The 22773-nt window shown below is 40.7% G+C and overlaps 1 protein-coding gene across 1 annotated transcript; it reads left to right on the forward strand.

Moving 5' to 3' along the window:
- The first annotated feature begins 3492 nt into the window (after window positions 1-3492).
- On the forward strand, window positions 3493-12976 carry LOC147892041 (D-3-phosphoglycerate dehydrogenase 1, chloroplastic-like). The gene is made up of 5 exons (XM_087388049.1): window positions 3493-4238; window positions 6524-6900; window positions 11286-11396; window positions 11520-11615; window positions 11849-12976. Exons 1-5 carry the CDS (start codon window positions 3596-3598, stop codon window positions 12524-12526), a joined length of 1905 nt encoding a protein of 634 aa, XP_087244175.1. The 5' UTR covers window positions 3493-3595; the 3' UTR covers window positions 12527-12976.
- Window positions 12977-22773: the final 9797 nt, after the last annotated feature.

A 22773-nucleotide genomic window follows, 5' to 3' on the forward strand; every position in this document is an offset into this window, starting at 1 on the left:
GCCACATTTACTAGGACCAATAATGCCATTGACCACCCAACCTTTCACCAAATGAATCATGACTTGTTTATGCATGGTGTAGGGCTTAGTTTCTAAATTTCCCTTAGCTTCACGACTTACAACATGGCATTGCTAAAATGGTTGGGAGGATGTCGATTGTTCATGCTCTAATAAGGCTCCATTAAATGCAAAATAGGCTCAGATACTTTTGGAATAAGATGGAAGGCTTTACACGAGGGTGTTTGTATAAAAAAAGGCATTTGTTGAGAGGACCTTTCCTAGATTCATGTTACCACTACCAACAAGAAGTTGGATAGGCAACATGGTAAGTAGTGGATTTCAAGAGAAAAAAAACAAAACAAGAAGTTGGATAGGCAACATGGTAAGTAGTGGATTTCAAGACCCCATAGGATGACCCATAAGGTGCTAGCAATTATAAGTGCCATAGGCTAATGGAATAACACCAGTCTTAGAATTTTTGGATAGCTCTTCAAAGGGTCAACCTTCCTCTTCAAATGCCACTCACATGCCATCACCATTATTCAATTCAAATAATATGTTTTCTTCCCATTTTCATATCATTACTCTTGAGTATATTTGAAATTCACTCATACTTGCTATTGTAATGCTCCCATGTCTTTGCTTAAAACCCCTCAATTAAATGGAAGAATGACAAAAAGGATAAAGTGAAGTGATGTGCACAAACTAAACAAATCATGTATTGGAGAATAGAATAGATATAAAAATTCAAATTGGTAAAAGAGTAGAATTCAATAGACTTAGAAACTTTGAAAGTTATGCTTTGTCCTTTATGCTATTCAAAGGCAGATTACATTCATATTTTCTCATTATGCTTCAGAGATACGTAAAGCAGTTCCAAGGCAAAGGAAGAATGGATGTTTGAAAATTTTATAAAAAAATGCATATTACAGGGACATAAGTTATTTTTGGAACTAATATACAAGGAAGGAGGAAACCCACAAGGTGTTGGAGAAAGACAAACTTGTAAGAGTAGTGATGAATGATCCTTTTATGCAAAAACCATTTTGCTATAGTGAGCTCTCACAGAGTAGATTTAAAGAGTTGCCTCTTGAAATTTGTTCTTTTTAAACTTTTAGAAATTGTTAAAACTCTTTTTGGGATTGTAAAAAATGAGAGCTTACGTGTACTCCATTCAATGTGTTGTCATTTGCATAGGGATTTGTATACGGATGGGTCCAGGTCATAGGGTAAGGAGGCATGCAATGATAGTGAGATATTGTTCTCAAAATAAGGCCCAATGATCTTGATATTTAAACAACATTTTACTCATTTAGTGTATTTGAAAGTTAGAAGTGGGAGGTCTATGTGATGGTAACATGGATAAAATATAATAACTTGTTTTGACATGGTTAAAAACTTTTAGAAATTGTTAAAACTCTTTTTGGGATTGTAAAAAATGAGAGCTTACGTGTACTCCATTCAATGTGTTGTCATTTGCATAGGGATTTGTATACGGATGGGTCCAGGTCATAGGGTAAGGAGGCATGCAATGATAGTGAGATATTGTTCTCAAAATAAGGCCCAATGATCTTGATATTTAGACAACATTTTACTCATTTAGTGTATTTGAAAGTTAGAAGTGGGAGGTCTATGTGATGGTGACATGGATAAAATATAATAACTTGTTTTGACATGGTGTTGCTCATGGTAAAGAGAATGTGGCTTTTAGGAGGAGTTGGCAAGGGTGGTTGGAGCATTGATGTGCTTGGAGTACCAAGAAGAATATGCTGAGGAGGGTAGAACACCTTGTTTTGTAGGTGTAAAATCTATAAAAGACGGCGACAGAATGTTGTTCTAGTCAAAATCATGATGGGAGAAGTTGTAAATGCCTTGCAAACTTGACACCAAAGCGAAGAAAAAGTTGGTGGGACGATTATGGTCCAATGTGGGCTTTTAAGAATTGACTTTGCACTATCACCATAAAAGTAGTTTTTTTCATTTGCTTGGTCTCCATGAGAGTGCAAAGGGATATAGTTTTGTATTTGGGAGGGACTCGTGGGAATTTACAATATTGCCTACACCAAGGGGGAAGGAGCTCTGATTATCGTGAGAATACTGCCTCGATGAACTTATTCAATAAGTTCTACCTTTTTGGTCATATTCATGTCAATGTGTATTTGACTTAGAACCACTTGCATCCATTCACGTACCTACCGTCTTGCACCACTATAGTTGGTGGTTCTATATTAGTTGGAGTAAACCATTGATGTGGTGGGGTTGGTCCTTGACGGATTGCACTTTACTATTTGAGAGGATGTTGTTTCGAATGGTAATTCTTGCCATCCTTTATAAACCATTGCTAGTTGCTTGTGCTTCGCCTTCCAAGGGCCCTCTAGGCTTTTGGTTGGCGATTCTTGACGAGTTTCTTTTAGAGAAAGGCCATTCCCTAGTATGGCTTTCGTAAGTCGAAGAGTGGGATGTGCGCTTGAATGAACTCCATGTGTGAGCACTAGTGTAAGATCTCTCAGCTACAAGTGTTTTTAAACAAATAGAACTAACTGAGGAGTAGTTTGATTAGCACAAGCGTGCATAGGCCACCTACCGACGAACTTGGGAAGTCGAACAAGAGTACTTGAGGGCACTTTGCAAGTAGTTCCATGCCTTCGTGGACATGGTGCACATACAATTATAGAAAAGGTAAGGTAGTAGCTTTGCATCTCTGCTTGGGTGGGCAATGGGCGGCCAAGATTGGCTGCTTAGTAGTGGACACCCATATTGGCAGCACCCTCAATGTGTAACCACTTGGAGAACAAGAGGGAGGCTTGGGTTGCATAAGTTGTTTACACACTACCAAGACCTTGATCGCCCAAGCCTCGAGAAGGCTTCTGGCAGACGGGGATACATACACAATGCCATAGCCTAGCAGTGAAGTTGTAGAATACGTGGTGAGTGGTCTTGTGTTCAAGCCGCATCAACAGCTTGTGCATTTATTTTTGATAAAGAAGGAATTGCCCGCCCAAAGTTGTCGAGGTGGTGAGATTCACAGGATCAATTGCAAGAGCCGCACAAAGTTGAGGCGGCGAGATTTGTGGGATCAATTGCTCAAGCAAACAGCCTAAGATTGGGTTCACACCACAGGTTGGCCATCTCCGAAAGGTGATGTGAAGGATTGCCATCCTAGTTGGCCAATCAACACAGTGGAGGCATAAATGAGCATCTTGATGACGACGGGCTAGTGTACGCGGCAGCGGTCGGCGCCCATTCTTCAATTCTATTCCCTTCTCCATGGGGAGAGCGGAGGCACCCGAGATCTTGTGATGCTCACAAGTCCGATCTGCAGCAGCGGCGGGGTAGGAGCGGTGGTGGTGGCCCTCGTGTTGGACACCTACAGAGTTCGTAGCAAAAAGAGAGAGTTGGTAGCAAAAAGAGAGTGAGACTCTGGAAGAAGTTGGGGAATGTTTCACACACCTCCCTCAAAAAGAGGGGGGGGTGTGGGTGCTGATTGTGCCCTGGGATTTTGCCTCTGTTTTTTGTTGTTTATTTCATCGTCAGCTCAAAAGCTTCAAGCTCTGCAAGCTCTCGAGCTCAAGCTCAAGCTCAAGTTCAAGCTTTCATGGCGTCCTCTGTAGCATTCGTGAAGCCTTCCCCTTCCCCTTCCCCTTCCCCTTCCCCTTCTCCTCTCCTCCATCGCTGCCTTTCTTCCTCCCCTTCTTCCCTCCGCCTCCCTCCCTCCTCTTCCTTCCCTGGTGATCGCCTCGCTCCCCGCCCCCCCCTCCCCCTCCTCCGTAAATCCCCCACCTTCTTCCCCCCCCTCAACACCACCGCCACCTCCAAAACTGCCTCCCCCGTCAACAATTCCGCTCCCACCGAAGTCTTGGCCAAGAACACCGTCCTCGTCGCTGAGAAGCTCGGCGACGCTGGCCTCGACCTCCTCCGCCAGGTCGCCAACGTCGACTGCTCCTACAACCTATCGCCCGAGGAGCTGTGCGCCAAAATCTCCCTCTGTGACGCTTTAATCGTCAGGAGCGGAACCAAGGTCACCAGGGACGTGTTCGAGGCTTCCAAGGGCAGGCTCAAGGTGGTTGGGAGGGCGGGAGTCGGGATCGACAACGTGGACTTGCAGGCAGCCACGGAGTATGGGTGCCTGGTCGTTAATGCTCCCACGGCCAACACGGTGGCCGCAGCGGAGCATGGGATCGCCCTTCTGGCCGCCATGGCTCGCAACATTCCGCAGGCAAATGCGTCTTTAAAAGCTGGTAATTCCTCGATCTGCTATATTTTGTTTGTTGACTGAATGGTTTTGTGCGTTTGCCCTTTTATTGCTGTGGAGTCTCTGAAACAAAGCGATTCGGTAGCAGATTTCATGATTTTGGTCAGCCAACTATACTTCTCGAATTTACGATTTGTAAGATTCTTACCGAGCCGTAGAGAGTGATTTCCATTTCACAAAAGTTTGTGTGTTTGCTTCGGGGGTGGGTGTTTGCCAACTATAGTTGTGGAATTTACGATTTGTATGTCTAATATCTAAGCAGAACGACAATTCTGTGATTTCCATTCGCAAAGTTTGCTTTGCTCCCCGCCTCCCCCGAGGTGGGGATCTGCCTGCAACCAGCAGGGTACGGTACCGTTCGGAATCCATCCTCACAAGTTTTTGAACACGCCCAATTGCAGGTTGCTCAGATTCAAACAGACCAGGGTTTATTTATCACCGGTTAATAATAGAGTCTGTGTTTCTAACGGAGGTTATTTTTAATATCGTTGTTCTTAGAGGCAGTGCTATAGTGGAGAATTGGTTTCTCACAAAAATGCCCACTAGTAAATTTCTTAAGTTAGACTGCTTTTTACTATAGTGGAGAATTGGTTTCTCACAAAAATGCCCACTAGTAAATTTCTTAAGTTAGACTGCTTTTTACTGAGATCATTCTACAATTCGGGCTAAAACTGCCTTTTAATAGCCCAACGCACTAAAAAAATCGTTTGATTACCACTTGCTCTTAATTTGCGGCTTTCGTGGGCCTAAGTTGGTATGCTTCATCGTCAGTTTATGTTTTAGGCTAGTATTTTTTACCACTGACCAAAATTGAAAATAGGAACTTGCAGAGTTTTGACAATTTGATAGGGTCAAGTAATTATAACGTCTTGGATATTGAGCAGCTTTGAGGGGTTCTTGAATAGTTCTAGGATGTTGCGCTTTGTGTCATCGTTTTCCATTTTTTATATGACCAATTGTGCCAATCCATAGAACAATGCTAGTGTCAACATACCTTCATTGCAAGGACCAAATTTCCCATGGGATGGATTTTGAAGACGAGTGCTTTTTCTAAAAGATTGGGATTATTTACGATGGTTCTAATCTTAATATCTTAAGATGAATGGGCATGAAGTGCTCTTGGAATTTCAAGGCACTAAGCACGTTGAGAATTTTCTAAAATTTGTCGTCAATCAACTATTTCTAAAGGATGCCCATAAACCCATTCGGCTATTTAAGTTTGTCTTCTCCCCTCCCCCCCCAAAACCCTCTTCTTTGAGTTGTTTTCTTAATGAAAAGAGCGCAATAGTGTTGTGAATCATCCTGAGATTGCGGCATGCAAAGGTCCTATATTTTGTTGGATTGTGTTAATTAGTCTGAAGAACCATTATCCCACATGGCTCGAGGATAGTAACTGGGATTGAAATTGAATCCATAGCTTAGCTTTCCAGTCAGATTAAATTCTTTTCTTCTTATATGAGCGGGAGACTTAGTCAAGGTAGGCAGGCACATAACTGAGACAGTTGTCACATCAGTGCGACTACAAATGTGTCATCATAAGCTGCTAGACGACATGAATGGCAGTAAAACTAAGCTCGGATCGCTCTTGTACCTCCTGAGTTATACTAGACTACATTCTTAAACCCATTGGGAGCCCTTGCCAAGTCTTCATTTAGGCTGACCAGATATTTTGAAGTCTCCTTCTAGCCAGCCCTTGCCCTGCCCATTTAGGTGAGCTTCCACAGAATCTGCATTCTTTGGAGTTTTATTAAAGCTTCTCTGTGTCTTCCATGCTAGAATGGCCGCTCATCCTGTTTGCAAGCTGTTCATGCAAGACTTTGAATGACACTGTGCCAAACTCCACTAAATAATGTCAAGGTGTTTTTCCGTCCATGCACGTGTGAGAGAGAGAGAGAGAGAGAGAGAGAGAGAGAGAGAGAGAGAGAGAGAGAGGAGGGTGAGGGGGGTTTTGTGTGTTTTTTTGTCTTGCAACAATCAAAATGACTTCTGTAGCTCTAGGGTTTCTTTTATAGGTCTGTGTACACTGTACACCGTTGGCTCTGTAGTTTGGATTTAAGCAGCAACTCAGTTTGTAGAGTTTGTCCTTATTTTACATGCTGGAACTGGTTCTCAAGTCACAATTTGGATTTGTGTTCTTCTATGAAGCCTTTTGTCTTCCTCTTCTATTCAGTAAGCGACGAAGTGTACTGTGAATGCTGTGTCTTATTTTTGTTTTGGAAGAGAGCAGAATGAAACGTCTGAGTGCTTTCTTTTTTTTTTTTCTCTTTGCAGGAAAGTGGCAACGCAACAAGTATACAGGAGTTTCTCTTGTTGGTAAAACTTTGGCTGTCATGGGCTTTGGCAAGGTTGGATCTGAGGTGGCTCGCAGAGCTAAGGGACTAGGTATGACGGTCATTTCACATGATCCTTATGCCCCGGCAGATAGGGCCCGTGCCATAGGGGTGGACTTGGTATCATTTGATGAGGCAATTGCAAGAGCAGATTTTATATCCTTGCATATGCCGTTGACTCCAGCAACGTCAAAAGTATTCAATGATGACAGTTTTGCTAAAGTGAAGAGAGGAGTCCGGATTATCAATGTTGCACGAGGAGGTGTCATTGATGAAGAAGCTCTTGTTCGAGCACTAGACAGTGGAGTGGTAGCTCAGGTAATTGTCTTTAAAAAATGGTCATCTACAAAGTTAAGCTGTCATATTGTGCTATTCCCTCACCTCCAAAGTTCTGAGGAAAGTCTTATGTTTATTAATGCAATTAGCCTCCTGTCCCCTCCGAAAAGAGATTCTGGTTAGTATCTGATGGATTTCAACATAATCCGATTTTGTTGAAGAAGTCATTGGTTGGTACCATGCTCTATGGGGGTTTCTTCAATCTGCAAACTTGTGAAGTTGTACCTGGAACATGAAACCCCTACAGCTGATCCACGTTTTTGGATGGCTGAGCTGAATCAGTTCTTTATTGTGAGCCACCGAAATGAGGTTTATTTCTACTTTTAGCCAACAAGACTTGATTACCATCAAGCACATGGATATATTTTTTCTCGCCTGTAGCTCATTTTGTTCTCTTTTGTTTTCTCTTTTATTTTCTTTGTAGAATTTAGGACTTTATACTTAGCAAAATTCTGAATTTGTACGGTTGGATATATTCTAGTCTTACAACAGTATATATTTTCCCTCGTATGTTTCTCTTGCAATAACAGGCCTTGAAAAGTATTGGAACTGTATTGCCCCTCATTGACAAATTTAGATAAGTGTGAAAAAACAAATAAGTCCAGCAAAGAATTCAAAATTGTAGACACAAGCTGGCTATCATGTATAACTTCATCAATGTTAGCAGATCCTAGTCAATGATTTGACATATAGTCACCCTTTTACATCTTGACATTGTCAAGCCATCTTTTCAATAAGAACCCTAGCCTCATTCCTTACCTCATATATATTCTCCAAGGTATCCCAAGCTTGCTTGGAAGTCTTGAAGGAATGAATATGAGGTGTGATGAACCGCAAAACAAACAAGGCAATGAGTGACAAAGCTTGGACATCTCTGGCATCCCATCTCCTCTGATCCCGAGTAGGGGCAGTCTGAGCCTGCTGCCTATCACGGGGATTACCTTCTTGTTGAGGCATACCAGCTCTTCACCTGTAACAAAACCCCATATACTCTTTGCAACCAACATATTCTTTACCATAAAGCTCCATAGGGAATAATCGGTGCCATCCAATTTATCCTCCTGGGCCAAGGCTCCAAAAACCTCTCTCGGATCCTGATTCTGGTATTGAGCCATCTTTAAAAATGAATATACAAATAGTCCGAAAAATTCACATGCTATGAATTTGTACTGCACCAACAAAAGAACACTTTTCCACAAGCCAATGCTTGGCTAGGGAAATGTAGCATGAATATATCCTGAAGCTGCCTTAACAGAGGTTTCAAACTCAGTTTGTGTTCAAGCCTTCAAGCTTCATTTGGAGCAGCCTTTACTGGTATTTTCACTCTCTAGTTTGAAGTAATCCAATTTTCTTGGACTGCTCAAGCAGTCCACTTTTTCAGTCAAAATTGACAGCATCAATGAAGAATCAAATCTGCCACAAAAATGCGTTCTTTGCAGAAGGTTTCTTGACCAAAAACAGCTCCAAAGGCATCCCTATGTCTGTTGCAGGTTGAAACAATTGTTTCACAGCTAGCAGGGCCTCGAAAAGAGTGCAGCCTGCTCCGAAAGGAGCCTGCAGCTGGTTGCAGCGGTTTCAAACAACTCCAAACGTCTGCGCAAACACTGAAATGTGCGAAGAATTGTAGAAATCCTCTCCAAGAGCAGATAGGTTTCTGGAAAGTCTGCAAATGCTATGTCTGACAAGCATGAATGTACGGACAGCAGGTGTGACTGTATGGACTGTTCTGTACAGCCTCACACAGGCCAATAAACTTCTGAAAATAGGCTGGTTCAGGGTTTCCAGAAGCTGTAGACAGCCTGTCAACATCTGCAGCAGCTCTGAAACCCTAAAAGTGGGGCAAAAACAGCCTATAAACTGTGAATGCACTCCAAAAACAAGTGGAAATTATAGCAGAAGATGGAGAACAGCTATTGCGCAGATTTCAGCACTAGAACATGCGTCAAATGCCTCGAAATCTGTAGGAACACCTTTGAAAACAGCAGAAATGCTCCGAAATCTGCACCAGAATTTGGTTGTAGGGGTTTAGAACAGCATCACAGCTGCACATGAGAAGGTGCACAGATTTGAAATGCTGGCTGAAGGAGGTGGCTGCAGTAAAACCAGGTGATTGAAGAGGTTCATGCGACAAAACTCCTCTTGCAGACTTGGAATGGAGTGGAAAATGCCGGGGCAGTACAAAGGGCTGTCAACATGACAAAAACATAAAAGCCCAGGTAACCTGAGTGTCAGTTAAAACTCACTCAACCCTAAACTCAACCACTAATTGTGGTTGGGGGAAACCTTTGAAGGAAAAAAGGGCCCCTAACCCTCCTAACCACTTAATACTTAGGCCACTACCTTAAATATTAGAATTTTTCCAAAAAGGGAACCTTGATGAATACTTTTGACACCTGATTTCAAATGAATTCCTTGTTCAGGAAGATCCTATCACCAAGTCCTCAGATGAGGATCCCATCTTGGCATATCACCATTTTATTGGAGGAATACTCTTGACGATGCTAAACTTAATCTATTTCAGCAATACAATAATAGAATCCATCCCCACCAGCATCAAGTGTCAAAGTATTTCATCATAGAATAATACACACCACCCCCACCGGGTAGGTTCAATTTATTCCAATGATGCCAACATGAAACATCCAACCATTGGTTGATCTCCATGTTTCCAATATGGAACTTTCAACCACTATGTTAAGGACGACTATTATGTAAGTGAAGTCGAAATTATATGTGTTTTCATACTCTTCAAAAGCATGAGCCACCCAACTTAATATTGTTCTTATAACTGATGCTGCCATCGTGTTCTTGTAGACCATGTGTCTTGGCATCCCATACCACCTTACATAGTTGGTCCGAAACCGAAACTTGCATTTCGGAGAACCTAAAAAACGCTCAAATCATCAAACCTTGTGGTTCGGAGCACCTAAAAAACCCCAAAATCGGAGTAACTAGCATCATTTCAGCTTTGAAGATTGAACCTCTCGTCATGTGACATGAATCATGATTCATGCATCTTTTTCAATTCGTGAATTTGACCATTGACTCTTGAATCTTTAATGATATGTTGTTAATTTTCTGAGTTAGAAATTAGTAATATGTATCAAATTTCAAGCTCTAAGTGACAAATCAAATGTCTGTGCACTATGTTTCATGAGTTTTTTTCAAGTATTGGAGTTCTAGTGGTAATAATCTAAAATGTCTTAATTTTTTGGGACAAATAATATATATAAATACCGTATTATGCACGAAACGTTTTTACTGATGTTTCGGGATGGCCCTGAAACGTTTCCGAAACCTTGAAAACTTGCCGTTTCGAAACCCCTTGACTACTATGCCCATCTTAATGGACAAGAGGGATTCTAAAGTGCACTATGCCTCTGATCTTAAACACAAACAGGCACTCAATCCAAAGAGCCAAGCCTTAATGCAAGCATTCACCTCTTCAATGTGCTTATGAATTAGACTAGCGGGATTCTCTTAGATCTCAAGGCCTGCTTTGTTATCATTTTTAGGTCCTACTTACCATAGATAGATGCAAGCAACACGAAGAAACTAACCCCATAGGTGTTGAGCCTACCTACCAGCCATAGGTTCAATGTTTCAGAATCAGCCTTGAGCCTGGGGTCTAGGAGCTCAGTAATCCCTTTGGCATGGTAGTTGAGAAGTGGTTGAATACATTACAGGGTTGATGTCACTTATGATAACCTGTTGAGATAAACTAATTGGTGGTACATATGACTAACATGTTCTGTAGTCGTACTTTTCATGAATTTAAAGGGCCCTTTTCTAGTTGGGATAAGGGAGTATTTGTGCCGTACCTTATGCTTTAAGTCTAAAATATCTCTGATGCTAGGCAGACTAAAATTTGCATAAACTGACTGTACAGTGTGGGTGTGGTAGGGAGCATGGGAAAGGGTTGACCATGATTTAAGGATACGATTATTGAAAGTTTGTTATTTTGACATAAAGGGTATCGTGACCTTCTACTTTTGTTCCTGCCAGATGGCGTTTCTACATCTTCAGAGTTTTTTTTCTGTCTGTCGTAGGCATAGATTGCTTCTCTCTCTCTCTCTTTCTGTGAGAAATTTTATCTTAAGCCAGAGTTACTGCCCATAAGCTGTCTTGTTCTTGTCATCTATCCAGAATTTCAAGTGAAAATGTTGCCCATCACAAACACTCCAAGTTTTGTATATGTAAAATGGGTGCTAGGCTGTAGGACATTCTAAGTAACTGCTTTATATATCTCTTTGGGTGCAAGTAGTAGTCTGTTTGCACTATACACTCATAATCTACCCTCTCTTCTTATTGTATGCCTTGTCTTTGAAGCCTGGGTAACAAATCATGTAATCTGAAATTATATACAGGCGGCACTTGATGTCTTCACAGAGGAGCCACCAGAGCAAGATAACAAGGTGGTACAGCATGAGAAGGTTATTGTTACACCTCACCTTGGAGCAAGTACAGCTGAGGCCCAGGTTGACATTTTGGCCTGCCACTATGTTCTATCTTTCCCATCCCTTTTTTTATTGAGACATTTCAACTGGTGATGGCTGTTGTCTGAATGTCGAATGTTCAATTCTGCTTTTTGTTTTGAACAGGAAGGTGTAGCTGTGGAAATTGCGGAGGCAGTTGTTGGAGCACTGCAAGGGGAGCTTGCTGCCACTGCCGTGAATGCTCCAATGGTTCCACAAGAGGTGCTTACTTTATTTTAGTGTTAAATTATGTATTTTTTGTTACAGCGATCCTTGACAAATTTATGTGGCGAGTGTTATTCTCCTTTCTTTGGGTTCTAAATACTTTAAAAATCTCTCTCTCTCTCTCTCTCTCTCTCTCTCTCGCCCTCATTCCCCCTTCCAACATAGTTGTTTTCTAGATGTAGTAAGGCGGTCTTTGTTGCTCACAAGGGATATGCTATTTCTCCAAACAGGTTCTGGCTGAACTGGCTCCATATGTTTCTCTAGCTGAGAAGTTGGGGCGACTTGCTATCCAATTAGTGGCTGGAGGAAGTGGAGTGAAGAATGTGAAACTGTGCTATGCTTCTGCACGTGCTGATGATGATTTGGACACACGTTTGCTCCGGGCTATGATCACAAAAGGTCTCATCGAACCAATATCAAGTGCTTATATTAATTTAGTGAATGCAGACTACATTGCTAAACAACGGGGCCTGAAGATTAGTGAGGAGCGACAACCTTCTGATGGTTCACCTGAGGTTCCCCTTGAAACCATAGAGGTGAAGATAGCACATGTGGAGTCAAAATTTGCAAGTGCTTTATCTGATACAGGGGAAATCCAGTTGGAAGGCAAAGTCAAGGATGGAATCCCTTATCTTTCAAAAGTAGGCGGTTTTGATGTAGACATCAGTCTGGAAGGAAGCGTGATCCTTTGCCGGCAGGTAGATCAGCCAGGGATGATTGGTAAAGTAGGGAGCATTCTTGGGGAGGAAAATGTAAACATCAGTTTTATGAGTGTTGGAAGGACAGCACCTCGGAAGCAGGCTGTCATGGCCATTGGTGTTGACGATGAACCCAACAAAACAGTCATGCAGAAAATTGGCAACATTCCTGCAGTTGAGGAGCTAGTATATCTCAAACTAAAAGTTTGAGAGACATCTCTTCTACTAGGCTGCTGCTTTTCGAGTTGCCAATAATTGTTAAGATGCCTTGATTAGCAGGCTCTTTTTCCAATAATTGGTATGGCACATACATATGTGTTTTGGCTACACAAAAGGGATGACTTCCCTGCATATCTGCAATTTTGATTTATCAGAGAGTATTGCTAGGTGGCACAAGCCTATAAATGCCACGAGTGGATGCTTAAGAGGGCGGATCCTAACCATCGACCTTGAGCTTAGCAAACCTTGGGTTGAATAATGGCGAAGTTAGATTATTTTTTGTTACTGGGAGCTTGAATCTAGTAAGCAAATTTTCTCATTTCTGATTTGAATGTACTGCCCTCCCCTGAAGTTCCAGGACTGCCAGGTCATTGTGGACTACTCAGTGCAGAATTATAATGTTTTACGGACTTATAATGCAGGTGGCCTTATTAGTCTCAATTGTGCTTCAATATGGCACCTGAGAGGATCTCGTGCAGGTTCAAGCTCACTTGAAAATTTGATTCCAGACAGTTCTCTGGTTGTGAATGAATAAGCCCGTTATAGTTCTGTTTTTTAATTTTAGCTGTCATTGAAAGAATTATATTAAATGTTTGGCATAATTCCTTCTTATGCACTTTTTGTTGTGTTTTTATGCCAATTATTCATGTGCATTCCCTAACAAATATTAGATGTTTCCATCATTGAACCTCATCACCATACATACGTGCATGATCTAGTGCATTGCTCTTTTATTGATTCATTCATCATGCAGTCATCTAGTTTGCCATGTTGCAAACTAGGAATGTATCCTGTAACTATATCGGCTTTATAGAAAAACATATGGGATGGACAAATTTTAGTATCCTGTGGCATGCTAGGCGTATCATAGCGATTTGACCGATATTCTGTAATCATAGTTGAAACATTGAATGCTGCCTCTCTGTATTTAAACCAACTTAAATTTAGGCAGAGCTTGTATAAAGTATCTCTGTTTGGAAACGTTTATAATCTTTTCCTCGTGTATGAGGTTGCACACATGCATTCTCTCTCTCTCTCTCTCTCTCTCTCTCACACGCACGCACGCACGCGCACGCACGCTCGCTCGCTCGCCTGCTTGTTTCCATGCAATTTTCAAGTTACGATTTGATGTGTCCATATCCATGTGAACGACATGCATCCACATTGGTGCACATGCACTTGTATTGGAGTTTTTGTATTGTTAATCCACATAGACAGTGAGCTTGGATACCATTTTCATTTTTGACAAATATCTTGAGTTGGTCATTGCACATTTTAATTTCTTTCTTCGAGAGGACCGGTTTCTAGTAAATAGCCAAGGTGAATGTTATCTTTCGCTCTTTCTATCAAGGTATGCTATGTATATAGTAGAATCTGGACAAACTGAATAAGTACGATTGGAACTTTGAAGGTTTGGAAGTCTGAACTTTGAAAAACAGTTTTTAGAGCAACGAGAGCCTTGCTCAACCGCTTAAAAAATTCAAGAACACATCAAATTTCCATGGAACACCTTGGAAAGATAGAGCATGGTGAAGTTTATGAAGAACGGTTGGCAAAGAATGAGGAATTGCCGGAAGATCAGCACTCCAAAAGTTTGTTTACTATTTCAAGACAAATCTTACAAGCAACTATGATGAATCTTGGTTTCCAGAGGTCCGAAGTCGCACACTTATAAGCAAGATAGCAATTGTTTTTAGTCACGACCTAAATAAAAATTGAAGGGGCAAAGTGCATTACTTGCAAAAACAAAAAAACTATTGAGGCTTATCCTTCAACGTGCAACATTCCTAGAACAAATTCGTAAACCCAATACCTAACTGGTCTAATATGACTCACTCTTCCCTAAACCACCTGATAACACTAAGTAAACCCTTGCCAACTCGCAACCAAGTAAAGAAAAAGCCAAGAAAACAAGAAGGCTATGTTTGCTAAAAATTAATCGGACAACAAACAAGAGCACATGAAACTTTAGAAGTATGGAAATGAGAACCTATAAACATCTATTATGAATCACCCAGCTCCATGAACTTAACCACTCCCACTACATAAAACTCACTATGCAAAACACAACCACCTAGAGCATACAATGCTCTAGCCTTAAGAAGACATATAAAGCAATGAAAGAACCATCTTACTTAGTAAGGATGAATGAACTCCAAACGAGCAATCTCTAACACAAACTAAGCTGCCACCCTAGAAAAATGACGCACAAACTAAGTTGCCACCCTAGAAAAATGACGACTAGTGTCTGGCGAGCTCTCCATCCCTAGAAAGACTGAAGGCTCTTAAGAGTAGACAAGGAATTTGGGTGGGAGATAAGCATGCAACTCAAAAGCAAAACATTAGTGCATGCATAAACAATGTAATTAGATTAATGCTTTAGGAAAGCTTTGATGCCATTATTAGCATGTTTAATTTGGCACAAAACTTGTTTTCAAAGGCTTTGTCTAATGTGTCATAAATTCTTTTGTTGAACCACCCCTACTAGATGGTGGCCCCCCTCCCCCACCAAATGGCGATCCTCCCCCTCTCCCACTAGGTGGCGGGCCCCCCCCTCTCCCAGATAGCGAGGTACGTCCCCCTCCTCCAAAAGGAAATGGACCTCCTCCTCCCCCAGAAGGTGGGGTACCAAACCCTCCTCCAAAAGGCGGCAAACCTCCTCCTCCCCCACAAGGAGGAGTACCTCCCCCTCCTCCAGAAGGTGGCGAACCTCCCCCTCTCCTGGAAGGTGGGGTACCTCCCCCTCCCTTTGAAAGTGGCGAACCTCCACCTCCCCCTGAAGGTGGGGATTTTCCACCCCCTCCCCCATAAGGTGACCTTCCTCTTTCATGACACCTACCTCTACCTAACATCTCTAGGATGCTCAAGATGGCCCTCCACCCCTTAAAGCTTCATCGACTCTATAAGTCTCTCACGAGACTATAAAACGCTTAAGGGATTTTGAAAGGGTGACGTTTTGTAAGGGTGTATGTTTTTGCTACTTACGGTTTAAGGTGGCGTCATTTTTAAAGAGATCTTACTATTCAAAATTTCTACTAAGAAGACGGCACGATCCATAAGTTTTGCTTTGGCTGTCTACGTGATATCTTATTATAAAGTAGCTTGACTTTGTAATACTTAGCTTTAACACTAAAAAAATGGAATGAAAAGGTGGATCTTGCCTAGAGCGGCAGCCACTCGTTTTTTCTCCATTGTCTTCCTTCAAGCTACCAACTCAGCTGGATTTTCTCCCCATAACTTCCTCGAGCTTGCTGCTTCAAGAGCGATGCAAGAATGCCTGGATTCATAGATGAACAAATCATGTCTCGTACTTTTAACGTTGGAGTAGAAAGAAAAGCCAAAACGAGGGAACATCCTACGTCAAGTCAAGCATCAGCTTAAAAAAGCAAGAACTACTTTTCATGCTTTGGCCTACACCTTTCCATCAAGTATGGCCCAAGGCCCTTGGACTATAACCACTATAGTGAGGTCACATAACACTTGTAGGTGACCAAAACCTTAGAATATGCTGGAAGAGAATACATGAGAATATGCAATGCAGATGAAATTCTTTTAGGTCTCAAACATAATGATTCTTCTTTCTTGCATTTCTCTTTTTATTTTCTTAAAGATGCACCTTATCTTTTTGTTGTGCTCATGTCATTCTTGTTGCCACCTATAGAGTGATGAAGCGTGATTAGGAGAGCCTCTTGACTATTTTTATTGAGTAGCATAGTGATCTAAAGAGCTCCCTAAAACTCTGTGCCAAAATTAAAGCTTTAGACCTATGATGCATTGAACTCATATTAACATGAGTCTAAGGGGAATTCAGTGACTACATATGAACCTAGGAGAGGATCTTCCACATATCAATAATGTTACAATCAAAGAAGAACATGGAATCCTAGAAATAGAGTTAACTCAAATAGAGGGAGTTGGCAATCTAATGCTCCAAGGGGACTACAATTGCAATTATTATCATATTGCAGGTCATCGCAACTTGAATGCATGAAAAATTAAAACAACATTACAAGTGGGTAGTTCAACAAAAATACAAGACAAAATTCCAACAAGTGGGTAGTTCAATAAATACAATAAAAAATGCCAACTTTGCCCATGAATGATCTTAGAGTTAGCCCCAAGACATAATCCGTCATGAAGTTCATAATTCATCATGAAGTTCATAATTCATCATGAAGTTCATAATTCTTAGCACTAAAATGTAAAAAGTCCAAAGCACATGGACACTGATGAGGCTATCTAGTGGTTCAATTTTAGAGCAAGTAGTCATGTCACATAACAAAGAACTTAGAATTGAATCCAAACAAAAATGCAAGGGAGAATATAGTGATTGGTGATAATACTCCATATCAACCCATACAAGATAGTAGGAATTGGTGACATTCTTGTACACAGTTCTTAAGTCCATACATAGTGCATTATTATTGTTAGTGACATTCCTCTACATAGTTATTATTGGTGACATTCCTATACACAATTATTAAGTCCATACACAATGCATAGGAGATGCATTTTTTGTTCTAATGTCCTTGAGTTAGAATATGAAGAGACATTGTAGTGCTTGTCCATGGTACCATATCCTAAAGGTATACCTTGGGAATGCCACCAGAAATCAGTCTTACGAACCTAGTAGTATAGCCTAGTTGGTGGATATCTTTGCAAGTAAGGTGCAAATGGAGTAGTCGACTGATGGCTTCTGCCACATGAGTGAACTATAGTGCTGATAAAGGCACACTGAGGACTTACGATGACCACTTTAACAATGAGTTGACAAAAAAAAAGGTCTTACAAGAAAGGTTATGGTGGAGTACCTTGTTATGAGATGCTTACTAGTTTTGTACCAAGTAATTGCTATCACTAAGCTCTCTAACCGTGTTCTCATGTTCAGAGAACCCCTAAGCAATTGTAATGGCAAATATCTTGGTTATTGTTGCTAATACATCATCATCTGTTGTTGTGATGTAGGATCATGGACATATGTACTCCTATTATGAAACATGGTTTTCCTTGTGATCCACCTAGTTTTTGCTTATGGAAATCATGTTTAAAAAGCTTAGTAACTGTGTTTTGAAATTTCTATTCTTCCTAATTCTTTATGTCAGTTTTCAATTTCATGTACTAGCGAGGGCATGGAGTATACCCCTCAATGTTGAATGATCTATTTTGGTGAGTGAAAGGCAATGATAGGTTAGTATGTATGAAGAACTTCTTGTCCTAGTGTACTCCTTGATTAGTGTGGTCACTTAATCAGTTTTGTTATTGGACCACTTAAATAAGCTCTTGGATGACATATATTTGGGGTTTCTCCTTTATGGATTGAGTTCAATTTTTGCCTTCTTAATTAGATAAGGTCTCATACCAAATCATTGGCCTCTAAGTAGCTTGGTCACAACAGGTGATTCAGTCCAAAAGGAAAGGATGGCATTATAGGCATATTGTACCTAAACACTTGGAAAAATCTATGCATGTATTATTGTATAATGCCAAGCTGGGACCCCCTTATCGAGTAGTAAGTTCTTGAATCACACAAGGCTTGGATGTAGGTCACTCGGTTGATAATGCCTTGGTTATGCCATGTGTGACAAACAGCATGCCAATAAGCCATTTAGTGGTAGTAGAAGGGATGCGCTGCATGCAACCATGTGGCAATTTGAACATTATAAGGGCATTAACATTGGCTGATCATATCTAAGAAGGGGTGTTCTACAAAATTGTGTAGCCATTCAAGTGACAAGATGTCCATTTTTAGTTGATTGTACTTAACTCCTTCTTTCTATCATCTTTGTCACTTGCTCTTACTCTCCCTTATAGTCTATTTGCCTTCATCCTCATTTCCAATTGCTCTCTTAGCATTTTTGTCACTACTTCCATATCATACTATATTGGTGACCATGGAGGAATGCAGAGCATGCAACCATTGACAAAAAAGGCACAAAGCACCTTCCCACATCTCACCTTCACATCCAATCATGAACTTTGGCAACAACACTGCTAGAGGAATTCCAAGGAGCAACAAGCTCCTAAAGCTCGTCAAGCTACCTTGGGAGCAGGTTTGGAATGAAGTTCTAGTGGAGGACATCCTTGACTCTTACGACGACAAAGACCATAGTATGGTCATCTAGGATATGTACATGTCTGCCTCAGCTTTGGTATGTTGGAAGAGGTGTTTTGGATGAGGATTCCAATAGTGGTAGCCAACAAACACTGTGGTGCTTACTTCGATAATGGTAGCTACTCATCTTCATAGGGGTACCTGATCATCAAAGCATTTAATGAGGGTCTTTGAGTAGTCTACAGGATCCTTTCAGAGTTCATTAGATTTAAGAAGAGTGTTGGTTATGTTCCACGATAGTAAGTGGCTTGGATGGTCACATCAATGGAGGATGGCCATGAGGTAGATTGGTTCTCCACCTTTGAAAAGATTTCCGATTTGCAGAGCTGAAGGTGACCAGCAAAGGCCATACACTTTGCAGCTCAAGGCGATCAACAAAGGCCAGACACTTTGCAAGCTTGGGCCACATTTTTGTATGTTGTACCATAGACTCACATTCGGTGAGGTGCAGTGACCGAATTCTGTTCCCTCACCAATTGGAGGAGTAGGGTCATCTAAAGCTAAGGAGGATAGTGAGAAACATTGGGATGAACAGGGATCAGGGAACTACAGCTTCCAACCCAAAAGCCATACAGAAAGGTGTTAAAATAGTCGTGACCTTATGGGTAGTTTGATTAGCCCAAAGCACAGCATGAAGTTTAGCATTCCAATTACTCTTATGAGACTGCACTGAGACTGCACTGCCTTAGTCAAGATTAACTTGAGTGTCTTATTGGCTGATTTAGATTCACCATTCTCACGAGCATAATAAGTAGTGGAAAATGTATGCATAATATTGAATTCAACCTGCAGTAACAACTGCATAACTTCATTGAGAAAATGTGAGCCTTGAACTCACTGACAAGCTGTATGGGGCATCTGTAACTACAAATAATATTCTCAAAGACAAACTTGGTAGTGCTTTGAGTATCATGGAGTGCCTTAGCTTCTGCCCAGTAGCATAATTGATAGGGTTGTAATGTCATAGACTAGTTTGGCAACATGTGTCCAATACGTTTGCACACATCATACTACATACACTTAGTCTAAGCATCCTAGAAAAGGTTTCTCACCATAAACTTGCCTGTAAGACTATTTTCGCAATCAACTCTACTTGAAAATGTCCACCAAATAGACTTGAGTGAGCTTCTTGCAAAATTATAGCTTTCTCATGTGCTAGAACCCATTGCCAGAGAACACCATTTGCACACTGATGGTAGAGATGTCCACCGATAAAAGTAAATTTCCAATCCTTCTGGACTAATTTCCTACACTTTTCTCGTGGCATAATATGAGGAAATGTGCCATTAGATAAACAATCCATCAACTCGGCATAGTCATGCTCATAGTAATTAGCTGCAAAGAGCTTGGCAATTGAAAGTTTAGTAACGACTCCTTGAGTATCTTCTAAGGCCGGTAGCCTAGATAAATAGTCAGCTTTGACATGAGTTTTTCAAGGTTTATGAATAATCTTAAAATTGAACTCTTGTAAAAGAAGAATCCAACACATGAGGCATCCCTAAATGACATACTTATTGATCAAATAATGCAAAGCCTGGTGATCACTGTAGAAAACAAAAGGGTTGCTGAGTAAATAATGCCTTAATTTTTGCGCAGTGAATATCATGTCAAAGCTTTTTGCTTACTGGTATTGTAGCTAGACTTAGTCAGCCGATTGGCATAGTACCCTGGATAATCTAACAAACCATCTGGTTGAGCCAATATAATGCCTAATACATACTCATATGCATCAACATGCACATGGAAAATGACATTCCATCTAGGTTGCCTTAAAATGGGTGTAACTACAGCTCGACTTTTCAAGTCATGAAAAACCATGGATAATTGAGTAGTCCACTCATGAGTTGTAATCTTGGCAAAATCTTTGATGAAATGCTTATACAACTCATGAAACTCACAAAAGAATGCAATTGAGTTCAATTCTTAGGCTTTGGCATTTGCTAAATAGGCATATATTTTACGTGGCTCACGTATACATCTTGTGAAATGACATGCCCAAGCAAGTTACTCACTTGGGCATAAAACACACTCTTGGTTCGATGATGTGAAATTTCACTTGTCTACATCTTTGAAATATCTTTTCCAAGAAACAAAGATGAACGTTATCTAAAGAATAGGAACAGTTTGAGAAATCATCCAAATAAATGGCAATGAATTCAGTTAGGTAGTCTTTGAAAGTCTCTATCATAAATTTCTAAAAAGTTGTGTTACATTTCTCAAAACCAATTGGCATCACTCAGGTAAGCACCCCATTTTGTAATAATGGTAGTTTCATATTGATCTTGTAGAGCTACAGTAATTTGATTGTAGCCATTGTAACCATCCATAAATGAGTACATCTTATGTCCTACAACTTGATCCGAAATTCCATCTATGAAAGGTATTGGTGGAAATGCGTTAGGAATATTTTGTGCATTCACTTTTGGTAATCCACACATACTCGAAGTTTAGTTCTTTTCTTTGGCACCACCACAATGGAAAATAACCAACCACTGCAATCATTAGTATAAATGAATCTAGTATGAAGAAGTTGAAAACAACTTTTACCTGCTTAGCATAATTTGCATTCATCGTGTACCTTTGTTACCGAATTGGTTAAGCATTTGGCACCCGTGGTATTCTATGTTGACACAACTCATAAGGAACTCCTCGAAGGTCACTATAGTTCTAGATAAAAACATCATTATACCTAGTAAATAGTTCTTGAACAATTTTTGAGTTGCTCAGGGGAAAGATTAGTTCTTACCACCACTGTTGCAGGTTTGTCTATTTGGCTAGTTCTCTTTCTTCTTCAATGTCTTTAATGAAATTGCTTGGAAACAAATCTTTTTGTTTAGCAATTTGCTTGGCCTTCAATTTTTTTTGGATGTCAACAACCACTTGGAAAACATCAATCTCACCACCAGGCAGTATTTGCAGTTCCATCATTTATGATTCTACATCTTGAGGAAATGCCTCTATAACTTCCAAATCCTTAGGCCGATAGAGCTTCTCAGAAACTTCCAAGGACTTGTGGGAATGCAAACATCTTGATTATCAATTTTGATGAGCATTTCTTCTGAACCCTAATCATGTGGTACCTTTGCACCTTTAAGCCAAGGTCGCCCCAACAAAATAGGGTAGGCATGTTGCTCCATGGCAATCACAATAAAACTAAATGTGTAATAAATGCCACCTATAGAAATGACAACATCCTATAGCATACCTTTTGGGTCAACTAGTCATTGATTTGTCATCCGTACTCAGAAAGGAGATGGCTCAAATGCCTTAAACTTTAGGCACTTGGCAATATCTTTGGAGATAATATTTACTCCTAAGGAACCATCTACTATTGCATCTGGTATGGTCTACTTTTTTAACATTGATTGTGATCACTAGTTCATCAACTTCTGCTGGGGTGTCGATGACAAGTATAGTGGCTAAAGAGTTGACCTCCGATTGCTCTTAAAATTCCTTAGTCTGTCGAGAGCAAAGAAATCATGACAATACAGACTTATCTGCATTAATTCAGCAAATTTCAAGCTAATTTTCATATTCTTGAATATTCCCCATACTCAGGTTAGCTCTATGCTAGATTCTAATTAAAGTGCTTGGTACCTTAGACTTGAATATTTCCCTGGTTTAGTGATGGGTAGCTGAGACTTCTCAGATGGAATCTCCACTTCATTCTCTGACCTTAAAATCTCTTGCCAGTTTAGTAGCAAAAAGGCCCTTTTGTGCCTTGATACCTTTGTCTGAGGGACTAGTATCTGTAGAGGTTGCAACTGGATCTTTTGACTTGGTAACCACTTGGGCATCCACTACATTTGGTAGCTCCGCTACAACTCTGGATCCACTTCTTTTTGTTCCATATTAGTTTTGAGGAACTTCAAATGTTTAGCCCAAATTGGATAGAAAGAACAGAGATGGTTCTTTGCATAGTAGAACATTTGAGCTTGGGTGGATTTGTCCTCTTCTTGCCATTCTTAGCCTTATCTTTCTGCTTGGGGCGTGGCGGTTTGCCACTGGTGGTCCGAGTATCAATGGCCACCTAGTTTGCTAATATTTGGTGAATTTTACCATTGACCCATGTTTTGAGTCATCATGCCCAAACTTGGTTCAAGTGTTGTAGTACTTTGTTTTGTAG

This window comes from Dipteris shenzhenensis, chromosome 17 (assembly GCF_047967505.1).
Source record: "Dipteris shenzhenensis isolate YYH24624 ecotype China chromosome 17, Dip_SZ_1.0, whole genome shotgun sequence".
In the NCBI taxonomy this organism is placed as follows: Eukaryota; Viridiplantae; Streptophyta; class Polypodiopsida; order Gleicheniales; family Dipteridaceae; genus Dipteris; species Dipteris shenzhenensis.